General features: G+C 57.6%; 1 protein-coding gene across 1 annotated transcript in view; it reads right to left on the minus strand.

The window, feature by feature from the left end:
* COL16A1 (collagen type XVI alpha 1 chain) overlaps positions 1 to 13,080 on the minus strand; it is a 91,157-nt gene that overhangs the window by 71,554 nt on the left and 6,523 nt on the right. Inside the window, 2 exon segments of the mRNA XM_030538695.1 lie at positions 6,005 to 6,122; positions 6,244 to 6,318. Of these exon segments, the coding sequence (XP_030394555.1) occupies positions 6,005 to 6,122; positions 6,244 to 6,318 (193 nt within the window).

Below are 13,080 nucleotides of genomic sequence, written 5' to 3' on the forward strand. Positions count from 1 at the left end.
CTTGGTGGGGAGCAGTTCCAGAGCATCGCCCGGTGACTCCATGACACCCAGACCTGACACAAACATCGCCAGGGGTAGAGAATCCACCATGGGCCTCGGTCAGCTGTTCCAATGGTTCCGTACTCTCACATTATTGCCAGTCTGAATTTGTCTAGCTTCAGCGTCCGGCAGTTAGATCAGGTTAGATTATTAGCTACAGCCTATTATCAAATATCTGTGCCCCATGTCAGGACTGTAACCTGGTCACCCCTGAACCTCCCGTCTATGAAGCTAAACAGACAGAGTTCCCTGAGTCTACCCCTAGAGGTGGGTTTTGCTCATCGCCATGTGGATCCCACTGTACAGAGCCACTCTCCGTGCTGGGGTCCACTCCACGGCCCTGGGGAAGGCACTTTTTCCAAGGCAGGAGGGAACTCAGCTGCAGCAGGAGACTGAGCAGTTCGCCCGAGGGCCAGTTAAAAGCAATTACAACTCGACCAACCCGCCACAGCCTGGCAGAATCCAATCCCTCCTTGCAGGACAGAGCATTGCTTCTCCGCTCGACTGTGACCCGAGGAGCCCAGGATTTCATGGGAGCCATTCCGTGTGTTATGACTGTTTGGGATTGAGGGGGGCAGGGATCCGTGTGGTTTGTATGACAATAGCAGTGCTAAGCGCTGCTCATATGTATAGTAAGAGACGGTCCCGGCTCTGAAGAGCTCACAAGACAGACCAGGCAGAAGTGTGACCTCACTTTACACAATGGAGGCACAGGGAGGTTAAGTGAGCGGCCCACAGTCACACAGACAGAACAGAACCCCGGTCTCCTGAGTTCCAGTCCAGTGTCTCAGCCAAGCAAGATGATGGGGGACAAGCCCAGGAGTTCTGGGCTCAGCTTGGAGAAGCAGCCACAGGTCTAGACACTGCTTCTCTCTGAATCCCTCAAGTCCAGGCTGGGACCTCCTGCGAGCAGAACTTTCCACTTGGAGACATTTCCACAAGCTCTCTCATTCCAGCACCTCCACCTCTGGCTGCAAGCCAGGCAAACACAAGCCATGGACAACACAACAGTCCTGATGTTCCGGCACCTGAATGGGGCGAAGGGTGGAAAATTCAAGGGCAGGAAACTCCTTTTATGGACCCAGTTTGCTCATCCCCAGCAGAAAGTCTCCCCCCCCCCCCCCCCCGCAATGCTGAGCTCCAGCACACTCGAGAACGAGTGATGCCGACCTTGCCAGCAGGATCTAGGCAGCTCCCGGCTGCCTCACCGCTGTGCCAACTCTTTCCCCAGGTTCCGCTTGGGAGTGGGATTAATGCTGTGGATGGGCAGAGTCTCTGCCAGGGCTGAGGCTGTGAGGAAGCCCTGCTGGGTGCAGACAGGACCCCAAAGCTCTCCCCCGGGCAGGAGCAGGTGGTTACTGGTGGCTCTCCAGGACCCTTCGCAATTCCCCACTGGTTTTTCTTGTAGGGTTCTTTATATAGCCAGGATGGAGGGGTGCAGGAGAAATCAGCAGACAGGGCTTTGGAGCTGTGCTCCAGCTCCGGTAAAAACCTGCAGCTCCGCTGCTCCGCACTGCAGCTCCGAGCTTCGCTCCAGTGCCCTGGCAGCAAAGGCTGAAAGCGACTAAGTAACTCAGCCAAGGTCACACAGGGAGTCAGTGGCAAAGCCAGGAATTCAGCCCAGATCTCCTGGGTCCCCAGAAGGGGCCCTAATGACCGGGCCAGGTAGCCTCTAACCTGGGGCTGCCCTGCACTGGGAGCTGGAGTTTGCTAGAGCTGGGTCAGGGACAGGGTGAGCTAGCTGGACGTGAGAGCTGTTTATACCACGTGCCGTTTGGGGCACAGGCCTAGCACCCAGCTTCCCACTCTGCCCACGGGGCAACCGATGCTGCAGCCCTGATCCTTACGCTCACACTCGGTCCTTCCCCGGCGCCGTGGGGGAGCGGCGAGTGCCTGGGAAAGAAGCCCGGGTTACACGGGATGACGGGAGAGGGTCCAGCGGGGCAGCGTCCGAGCGGCCAGACCCTGCTGAAAGGAACTGCCTGGCTAGTCACTGCTAAGCCTTTCAATCCGCCCGTCTAGACCCATCCTGCTGCTTGCCAAGACGGGGATAGAAAACACACGCACGGAGTGGCTATTGCATAAGGCCCTGGCCAGCGTCCCGGCTGAATTGCTTCACCACATGATTTACTTTCGAGGATTAGGACAGTCATCACCGCCCTCAGCCTGCAGCTGGGACACCTGCGCGCCCCCTGCCCAGGGATCCTCCAACCCACCTACTTGTGCTGGGTGAGCAGCCAGACCTGCTCTGCCACCCGAGCATGGCACACAATGGGTGCAGCTGCCAGCTGATCTGCAGCTCCCAGCGGGCAGCTCCCACACTGGAGAGGGGCCCTCCAGCCCAATCCTAAACATCCCACCCAGCCCCTGGAGGGTGCTGGGCCTGGCTCTGTGATCAGAATCTCGCCCCGGCTCTCTGCCGACACTGCTTTCCATAGCACAGAGTCAGGCTTTAACACGCCGCAGGAGGGCACCTGCTGCCAGGGTGCCTCCTTAGAAGGGGCCTGGGGGAGATCACAGGCAGGATCCTCATGGAGAGGTGACACAGTTTCCCCTCTCTGGGTTCAGATAAGGGCTCCTGCCCTAGGGCTGCGGGAGGCAGGCAGGAGAAGGAGCTGCAGGAGCCATGCTGCAAGCAGGCTCCGTGTCTGACCATCAGGGAGGGCAGCCGGAGATGGCAAAAAGCCCATTAGATGGGGAGGAAAGAGGGGCGTCGATTTGGGTGCCGGACTGACTGCAGCTCAAGCTCTGTAAGAGGACGCAGGCCAAGGCACAAGCCGGATGCTGAGGTAGGAGGGTCTCCTCACTGGCTCTGCAGGGCTCCCCATGCAGCAGCTGGAGGCCCCAAGGATGAGATTTCCCCTCCCCTCACAAACACGCCCTTCCCAGGCGTTGCAGCAGCCACATAATTCAGGTTTGAAATCACCATAGACACAGAGGCTCAACGCCAAGCAGGGTCCCTTCCCTGCCCTGTGTGACCTAAAAGACCCCAGGGGTTTGCCTAGTGCTATTGGGGAGAATGTCCCCTGGCCACCTGTGCTATGAATCCACCAGCTGCTACCCTCCACCCCAGAGGCAGCTGCGAGATCTGTAATCTGCGAGGTGCCAGGTGACGCTCTGGGCAGAGGGTGCATGCTCCAGGCATGGGAGTTGTGATTATTGCTGAATAAGCAGCTCCCTGCTCCACACGGGGGTGGCTGATTTGTGAGGGGGGCCAGCAAAGGTCCTGGCCCAGCGTCATTTGCCAAGCAGTTGCTGAAAGCAGAGCGCAGCGAGGAGCATGACCCTTCGCACCTGCCCGGAGGAGCTGCTGCTGAGAGAAGTGATTTGTGGGGTCTAATGAGTCTGACCTTGCCCCTTTAAGCAAAGCGAGTGGAGAAGCTAGTCCAACCGTTGCATCTTGCCAGCCTCGGAGACCCAGACGTTGCTGTCTCCTCTCTAATGCTTGGGGCTCAGAGCGAGAGAGGCAGTGCGCTGAGAAACCCTGGCTAAAAAACTACAGCCATATTCTAGAGCCACAGACCCTCACCCGCACTGGCGCAACCCCTTGTGCAAAGAACAACGAGGGTGCAGTGGGTCGAGAGGCCACAGCGAAGTCTGCATCAGAGTTCTCACAAAGCGACAGTACCACCAGTAATGGAGCCGTCACCCTGGATAACACTCTGGGGCCCCGATAACAGTGCAGTGCTCTGCATTAATGGTTCAGCTACCGTGGAGTGACACCCCGGTAACCCCAAAACACAGACAGCAGCGTTCCAGAGTGAGGATTCAAGACAGCAGAGGAATGCAGCCCTGTGTAGTCAGGCTCTAACATACCGCAGCGGCAGCTGGGAGATTGCCCATAGTTTGAACCACGACTGCAGGAGAGGGCTGCAGCAGGTGCTAGGGTGTTTGCCTGCCAGAGCTGTTTTTCCAGCAAGGCTGGGGCAGAGGAGACCAGAAACACAGGTGTCTGGCAGCTGCACCACCAAATCCACCTTCCGGCAAAGCTAGTCACCTCAGCCACGGGGGAGAGAGGAGTGAAGTCAGGCAATTTCCCCAGGCTCTGCCCCTACCCCTGCTCAATCCATCCTGAAGGGACCTCGAGCATCACGCCCCATTGAATCAGTGCTTCTCTCCCTGCAAAGGACCGAGTGGCCCAGCTGCCGGAGAGGAGCAGAGTGCCTGTTGGCTCCTGAGAGGGACAGTCAGCAGCGCAGCCCTGGGATTTCCAGGCCTGGCTGCCCGCCGGATCAATTGCCTCTGGCGAAAGACCTGCTGCATCCCTCCCCCGAGGAGAAGTGGAAATACAAGAAGCAGCATCTGGCCCAGAGTCTGAACTCCTATTTCATGGGTGTGAAGTGTCCAGGTTGCTATAAAATCACCACTGTATTCAGCCTTGCTCAGACTGCAGTTCTGTGTGTTGGCTGCTCCACTGTGCTGTGCCAGCCCACTGGAGGAAAGGCGAAGGATGCTCCTGTCACGGAGTCCCCGGGCAATGCTCTGGAACTGCTCCCCACAAAACCAGGCCGGACTTTGGGGAGCCTCCTTTCCCTTGGAGCAGACTGTCTCCAGGGCAAGGAGCTCACACGGCTTCCACCTTCCTGGGTCTCTTCTTGGAGCACTCAGCATCCCCTGCCCCTCCGTGCGCTTCCCACAGCGAGTCCGCCCAGGCGGGGTCCTGGGGAAGCCAGAGGGTCCTGCACCCCCACTTCGCAGTCAGACGTGAATCTCAGCCAGCCAGTAAAACAGAGGTTTATTTAGAGGACAGGAAGTCTGGGGGTCTGGGAGCCAAGAGCAGCCCCTTGTTGGAAAGGAACTCCCCTGTGCCTCTCAGTTAACCCTTCACCACCCAACTGTAACAGGCAGACCAGCTGGGTACTTACTGCATGGGGGCCTTGTCGGTACAGACAACAGGACCCCCTTTAGTTAGGTCCATCTGGGGGCCCCAGAAAGGCCACAGCCCCATCGGGAAGCCCAAGCCCCATCGGGGCACCCCTCTCCATTTCCCAGCCAGCTCCAAACTGCAAAACTCCCCCTAGCCTCTCACTCAGCCTCCCCCTGGCTCCTCCTCCGGCCTTTGTGTCCTTTGTTCGGTGTCTGGGCAGAGGTACCACCTGGCATTCAACCCCCCTCCTGGGTTCTCAGGTTACATGCTCAGGTCTCCTCCCTTCCCCAGTGCAGGCCGTCCCAGCACTACTCCCCTGCAACCTCCCCAGGTCAATACTCCCCACTCTGCATTCACAGAACACAGCAAGAACATCCCCACTTCGTCACAGCTCCAAACGCAGCACTAAAGTGTGTCTAATGGGTGGGACTACCTGCACCACTGGCTGCACAGACAAATACAGACGGTTCGAGAGCATGGGATTCAGCCACAGAGCAATGTTAAGTGTCACGATGTGAACAGAAGGCTTTCAACACGTCTCTAGAATGTGAGGGGAGAACGTGACTTTCCTACTGTCCCCGTAGTCTCACCCATATGACTGTCAATATATTTTGGATAAAATGGGAAAAAAACAACACCAGAAGAGCTTGGTTGTGAGAGGAGGCGAGTCATGACACACCAGCATGCAGGAGGAAGAGCAGGGCACTGGGCCGGAGAATCCGCAGTGCAACCCCAGCAGCTCCAGCCCAAATGGGACGGCTCACCTGGCCCCCGGTGACAGCACATGGATCATAGAAGCCCTCCCTTAGACCACGCTGCGCGGCCCAGGAGCAGGCTCAGAAGCACAGGGTGGGAGGTTCTGCCTGATCTCTTCAGGGCAGGGCTGTTTTGCACTGTGTGTCTGTACAGCGCCTAGCACCAAGGGCCCACATTCTCAGCAGGGGGAGGAGGGCAGGGTCCAGCCACTTCCTGCAATCAGTGGCTTCAAGTCTGGGGTCTGGAGCCAAGAGCAGCCCCTTGTTGGAAAGGAACGCCCCTGTGCCTCTCAGTTAACCCGTCACCACCCAACTGTAACAGGCGGACCAGCTGGGTACTTACTGCGTGGGTTGGACCAGGGGCGTGCTGCCGAGCCGGAGGATCAGAGGCCCTTTGGGATTGCGGATTTTCTTTACAGAGGGGGTCTTCAGAAGAGCAAACCGCTTGATAAGATTAAAACCTGCAGGGGAGAGCGGGGAGGGGAACACGGGTGAGACACAGGCTGCAAAGCTCCTGGCTTGCTGCAGGATGGATGGTCCCACTGAACCAGCCCGTCCAGGCCTTTTGGCACGCACACTCACCCGTTATATTTGCATGCTTGTCACTGGCCTGGTCTAGCTTCAGCCCCTCCTGCTGCAAACGTGGACATCGCTCGCCTGGAAGAGAGACCGCCGTCAGCGATGACAGGCACGCAGTGCTCAGGCTGCCAGGGTGAGTGGGAACCCCGGGGTCAGGTGTGGCAACGGGGCTTCTCCCACATCAGCAGCGTGCTCGCACACGGACCCCAGTCCGCAGGCACTTGAGCGTTAGTGCCCCCAAGGGGTGGGTCCCAGGAATGACTAATAAAAACAAACTCCCGGCTTCTCATGGAGCCGCGTGAAGGTAGCTTGGTCTGGGCATCGGGGTGCCAGGTTCTGAAGCTCCATCCGCTACTAGGTTGTCAGATCAGATTTGTACCAAGGGATCCGATATTGTCCCCGCCTGGCAGCTGCCGGGAAGCCTGGGTAAAACCAGCCTGGAGGGTCCCCGCACAGTTCAGAGCGCAGAGGCTCCTGCAGCCCAGCTGGCCGCTGTCTTGTCAATACCAGCAGAGACATTAAGGATCGCGCAACCCACGGGCCACTAATGCAGCCCCTGTCCTAGTAGGGGCCCCTTCTGCTCGAGGGGGAGGTACATGGGCAGGGCAGTGAGGGGGGGGACACTGCACCCCAACAGTCTGTGCTGACTCTGGTCTGGTGATACCCAGAGACCTTAGATCTCTAGGGCTTCTCAGCTGGCACTTTTTGATGGCATGTTTGGAGCAGGCTTTTTGCACCCGTTTATGGACTCGTATTTTCCCCTTACTCTGCCATGCTGGGTAGGTGATTAATTTGCTCCAGCCTGGGCAGAGTAGGGGGAGATATCTCCCGCCCCCCCCCCGAATTATGCCATAGCATGGCAGGCCCATACCACATCTTCCCTCAGACTCTCCGCTTCGGATCTAGCAGGGCACTGACATTTGGGGACTGATCGTATACCCCCCCCCCAAATCAATCACGCTTGTGGCTGACAGGCTGGGATCGTTTCCCCCGTCCCACCATTGGAATGATCAAACATGCCACGCCAAAGGGCCTCATTCAGTTTCACGTGCTCAGCCTGCCAGGCCGGAGCGGATTTAATGCAAAAAACATCCAGGGAAGGGCAGATCCCGGCTCCCCAGGAAATCCCTTTGTCCCAGGGCCCCCCAGGCCCCATTCCTGCTCTCAGAGTCGATGCTCTATCCCACCCCACTGCGCATGGACCACGCCCACTCGCGTGGCTGAAGAAAGCCATGAGCAGTGGGGACAGCCACAGGTGCCACCAGTCACTAGCGTGGTGACAGCCACAGACCAGCAGGGCTTGTGGTGTCCCCAGACTGGAGAACCACAGAGCTGCTGGCTAAGGAAAGCCAGTCACAAGCCTTTGCAAAGGGGTTTTCCCTGCTCCTGGAAATCACGCCCTGGGGGCGCTAAATCTCTCTCACACACGCCCCTTCTGCCCCTTTAAGCCCCTTGACGGCAGGAACCCAGAGATGGGTCTGAGCTGCAATACTGGATTTCAAACACCCCCCCAAAAGTCAGATTCCTTTAGGGCTCCTGGATTAATTACACTCCTCACCCCCAACCCACCTCCCCTGGTCCCCGATGTCAAGTCCTAGCATGCGTCAGCCCCCAAAGGCCCCCTGTTCTGCTACCTGGCCACAGCGGCTGCCAGGAAGGTGAGAGGCAAGCGGGAGGATGGGGAGCAAGGCAGCTGCGAAATGCGAGTCTCCCGCTGTTTACGGGAGTCTGGGCCAACTCCTGGGAAAAACAAGCTCCGAGTCAGGGTGATGGAATGTGCTCCCTGCTTGGCAGCAGGCAGGAGCACAGATAGCCAGAGACAGGGCCCCACGGGTCGTTGAAGGGCTCCGGCTCTCCAGACCTGAGCGGGTTCCTGGGGCTCGGGGGGCAGGGGGGATCTGCTCTGATGGGGAGGGGACTGTCTTCCTTTGTGGATTCGGAACGGCTCCCCATCCCAGCGGCTCCACCGGCACCATAACCCCAGGGAGAGTTCCTGGGGCACAGCAGGGCAGCGGGACGTGGAGGGCCTCCCAGGAGCTCTCCCAGCGAAAGGGGGAAGATACCAGCCTACTGCCCAGGGCGCAAACTGGGGAGCATGGCAGGCACCATGAGAGATGGGTGGAGCCACAGTGCTACAAGTTAGCAGAATGGGGGGGAAATAGGACCAGATGGCCCGAGTTTCACTTACACTACGGCCCCTCGGTGCTGCTCTGACCTTAATGGGGGAAATAGCCCCCTGAAAACCCGCTGGGCAAGGAGCCTCCCTGGACAGGCAGAGCTGGCACTAGGGCTCTACTCCTGCAGTCAGCATTGGCAGCCGGGCACATGTGCTACCAGCTGGGCATTAGGATTCTTTGCTTCCCAGGGCCCATAGGGGACCCGGGGGAAGCAGAGTGTACATCAGAGTCACCCATGGGCTGCTCTAATGCTCACTGGGGCCAGACAGACCCAGGAGCCCCAGGGGCAGCAAGGCAGCTCAGAGGCACCTTTCTGCCCTGCTCCGTGCCCGAGTCGAGTGCAGGGACAGAGTAACTGCCAAACTGGGCCAGAGAGAGACAGAGAAAGGCAATTGGAGAGGATGAGATCAAATGAAATTCAACAATGACAAATGTGAGGTGCTACACGTAGGGGAGAAAAACCAAATGCACCAATATGGCGCAGGGGGTAAGCGGCTGGCAGCAACACTGCTGGGAAGGAGCTGGGCATTGCGCTGGAGCCAACCACCATCTGAGTCTGCTGTTGCAAAAAGAAGCAAATGCAATTTTAGGTTGCATTAACAGAGGCACGGCAGGCAAGTTACAGGTGCTACTCGGCGCCGGTTGGGCCTCAGCTGGAGGACTGTGCCCAGCTTTGGTCACCAATGTATAGAAAGGATCCAGTGGCGAGCGACAGAGATGATCAGAGGCATGGAACACAAGCCATGCGAGCAAAGGCTGAAGGAACTGGGTATGTTTAGTTTGGAAAAGAGGAGATTAAGGGGGGACATGACAGCAGTCTTCAAATACTTGAATGGCTGCCGTAAAAAAGACGGAGAAAAGTTGTCCTCTCTTGCCAGAGAGGGCAGGACAAGAGGCAACGGGTTCAAACTACAGCAGAGCAGATTTAGATTAAAACTCAGGAAACTTCCTCCCGGTAAGACAATAGGACAGTGGAACAGACACCTTGGGAGGTGGTGGAAGCTCCTTCACTGGAGATTTTCCAAAGGAGGCTGGAGCCATCTGTCTTGGAGGGTTTAGACACAAGAAATCCTGCATCTTGGCAGGGGTTAGACTAGATGACAGACCCTTACTGTCCCTTCTAACCCTACGGTTCTATGATTCTATGGAAGAGGAGCCCGAGGGGAAGAGATGCCTGCAGCAGGGAGTCCACAGACAGGCCCGTGAGGACTCAGAGCTCTGGGGTGCAGCAGGGCCCCCGAAGAGGGATGGGACAAGCATCTCCTCTCCTCTCTCCAGCTAGCCCAGACCCAGGAGGCTTTGTTGCTTTCCAATGCCAGGTTCTGCTGGAAGCGTCTCCCGAAGCTCTGGCTGCACCCAGGCGCATTGAGCTAACCAACCCCGGGAGATACCGTGCCACAGCCCCCATCTGAACACCCCCTCACAGAGCTCACTGCCGGTGCCCCTGGGTTAAGGTTGCGCGGAGAAGGCAGCGGAGGCGCTGAGCAGAAGCCAGGAGGGGCAGAAGAAGAAAAGAGGAAAACTGCTGGCTGGGAGGAAAGACTCTGCGCTAGCTGGAGCCAAACGGTGCTTTGCCTGAAGCCACAACCTAGAACATTGGCTTCTCTGCTGCTTCCTGCAGATCCCCCAGTGCAGCGGGAAGAAACTCCCACAAACCCCAGGGAAAAAAGCAGAAGTAACAGGAGCGCTGGCTGTGAGCAAATGGGTCTGTCCCCAAGGCTAGGGTGGCACGAGGCCCCCTCTGGCCAGGACAGAGGGGTAACGGGTAGCTCCAGACTCCCCCGTGGAGGGCGCATGACAGCACAGGGCTCCTGGGTTCTGCCACGGACTCCGGGGCAGTCTTGGGCAAGGTGTGCAGCCGGGAGCCTGATTCTCATCTCATGCTGCCGTTTGCAGTCCCTGTTAGGCCCTGTGCCAGAGCAGGGTGGAACAGCCATAGCGTGCAGAAGCATCAGACGCGGCGGTTCTGACCTGGAGTCCATTGAGGCCAAAGGAAAGAAAGAGTCTGCCTGACTTCAGCCGGCTTTGGGTCAGGGCTCCAGGGCCCAAGTTTCAGAAATGGGAGCACTCGCAAACCCAGTCAAAGTCCCCGGATGCTCCAAAGCACAGGCCTCCCCCCTGAGCTAAAGGGCAGGCTCCTCAGCTGGGATCAGTAGCAGGTAGCTGCAGAGGGAGGCAAAGCTACGCTTGACCAGTGCGTAACACTGCTACGATCCTTTACCAGCTACGCATACAAGGGATCATTTCGCTCTCACTGATACGCAGCTTCTTCTGGGGTGGCAGCTGTTTAACAGCTCACAGCAACCCCAGCCATCAGCTGAGGAGAGCAAAAGGAGAATACTGCATCCAGCTGAATCCGTGGTGTGTGTGTGGGGGGAAATCACAAAACACAGATCTGGGCAAGGAACTGACGCAGGCATTGTCGGGGTCTGTTTCTGCGGGTAGCTGCTGGGGGTCTGCACATGAGCGAAGGCTGCAGAGGAATTGCTTGTGCTAGTTGAGGGAGAAGTTTCTGCAACGGTGCCGATTTCCTGGCCGCTTTCCTCTGCCTGCTCTCAGATGCAAGAGCAAAGTTGAATCTCAAAATATCCTTCCCGTGGAGTCAGCCTAAGCCAGGAAAAAGTGTGCATGGGGGGGGAAGAGGATATGCCAGGCCTGTCTTATTCCAGAATAGAGAGTCTGTTCAAAGAAGAATCCCCCTTTATCCGAGCAGGCAGAACCAAGGGAAACGGTCTGGAAAAATTCAGCTGGCTTTGCCCATGTCTGTGTTTCTTCGGAGCTCCAGCAAGTTGACTTGGCAGGATGGTTTGTGGTAGCAGGGAGCATTCCCCAGAGGCTGATTGGGAGTTTGTAACTACAGGCATACTCGAGGCAGGACGGCCCAGGGGCTAGGCCACTCTCCTTGTGCCCAGAACACCTGGGTTCTATTCCAGCTTGGACACCAAGCAGCTGCTGGCCTCTCTCCCTGCCTCTGTTTCCTCATCCGTCCTGTTTGGAGTGTGAGCTCTTTGAGGCAGGGCCTTCTCTCCCTACGTGCTGCGATGGGGGCTTGTTGGCGGGGCACCTCGACTTGCTACCAAAGTGCAAAGAATTATCCAGTCAGGGAACAGAAAAGGTAACACGTGGCCCTCCGGCTGGATTTTCAGAAGAGCGCCGTACCAACCTGGGCCCCTTCAATGCTTCTGAGTGGTTCTGCAAATCTGGCTACACGGGTCCAATCAAAGCAGCTAAGATTTCAGGAAACAAAGTCTCACCAGCGGGAGTTATTTGCAAAAGCTATTCTACAAATGAACTGGCAACAATCACAACGGCTCACAGGCAGCTGGCAAAGAGAGGAAGGGAAAATTCATGGGCGAAACCCTTTGATCTGCTAAATGCCATTCCCCTCCCAGGTACAGTGCGGATTGCTCACTAACAACCGATAGAACAAAAGCTTCGAATGGGACGACCTGAAACAGCTTCTCGGGTTTCCACATTCCTGTGGGGTGCTGGTACCGATGGGAGGAGAAAAGGGGAGAACCTGGGGCAGGAAAAGGGGCACACAAGACGGGCGGTAAACTGAAAGGAGTCTCGTGAGCGCTGTGCTCCCCTGGGGAATGCTTTCCCGTTCCTTTTATTTCAGAGTGAGCGCTCTTTGCTCTGGGGTCGCAGGAGCTCCTCTACTGAGCAGCAGCAGGTGACGGGGCCCTGCCAGTTGGCTTCCATGGGGAGGAGACATGGAGTCGGGGGTATATTCTAAGTGACTTGCCACTGCACTAGCCTCCGGCCAGTTTAATAGCATACAACCCTGCCTGGTCAGAGCACCAGGGCTCCTGTATTCAGATCCCAGCCCCCTGAGCCACTCCCGGATCCCAGCTTGCCGACCAAGTTACGCCACTTGGCCTTCCCAGCTAGCGTCCGAGTTTACTTCTGCAAGCCCCGTTTGGCTGGCCAGGTGCAGAGCCCACCGCTGCTGCAAGCGTTTCACATGCCCAGCTTGGCACATGCACACTGTGACGAACTGGGAAAGTTCTTAATGTTTTCTCTGAATACTGTATTGGTGCCTCAGTGTCCCCTGTGCAGTTCTTAAGTATCTGGCAGAGCAAATGGCCAGTGCACCTAAATGCCTGGCACTCTGTCTCCTAGCAACTGATGGCCTGGGCCCCTCCCCTGCAAAGGTGCCAGCTGAAGGTGTTGGAGACAAAGGGATCAGGTGACCTCCTGGCCCGGGAAAGGGGCTGAGCAGAGAGGAGGGGCTGGGAGGAGTTGTTAGTCTGGAGCTGGCTGGGGTCAAGGGTGGAGGGCAGACCTGGGGGTCTGGCTCACTGCCCCCCAGAATGGACCCAGCCGAGGGGTCCGGTTCGCTGTATCTACAAGCTCTGTTTTAGACCCTGTTCCTGTCATCGAATAAACCTCTGTTTTATTGGCTGGCTGAGAGTCACGTCTGACTGCAAAGTGGGGGTGCAGAACCCGGTGGCTTCCCCAGGACCCCGTTGGGGTGGACTCGCTGTGGGAAGCGCACAGAAGGGCAGAGGATGCTGAATGCTCCAAGGAGAGACCCAGGAGGTGAAGCTGTGTGAGCTTCTTGCCCTGAACAAGTCTGCTCCAAGGGAGAGGAGGCTCCCCAAAGTCCTGCCTGGCTTGGTGGGGAGCAGTTCCAGAGCATCGCCCGGTGACTCCGTGA

The sequence above is a fragment of the Gopherus evgoodei genome, chromosome 20 (assembly GCF_007399415.2).
Source record: "Gopherus evgoodei ecotype Sinaloan lineage chromosome 20, rGopEvg1_v1.p, whole genome shotgun sequence".
Classification (NCBI taxonomy): Eukaryota; Metazoa; Chordata; order Testudines; family Testudinidae; genus Gopherus; species Gopherus evgoodei.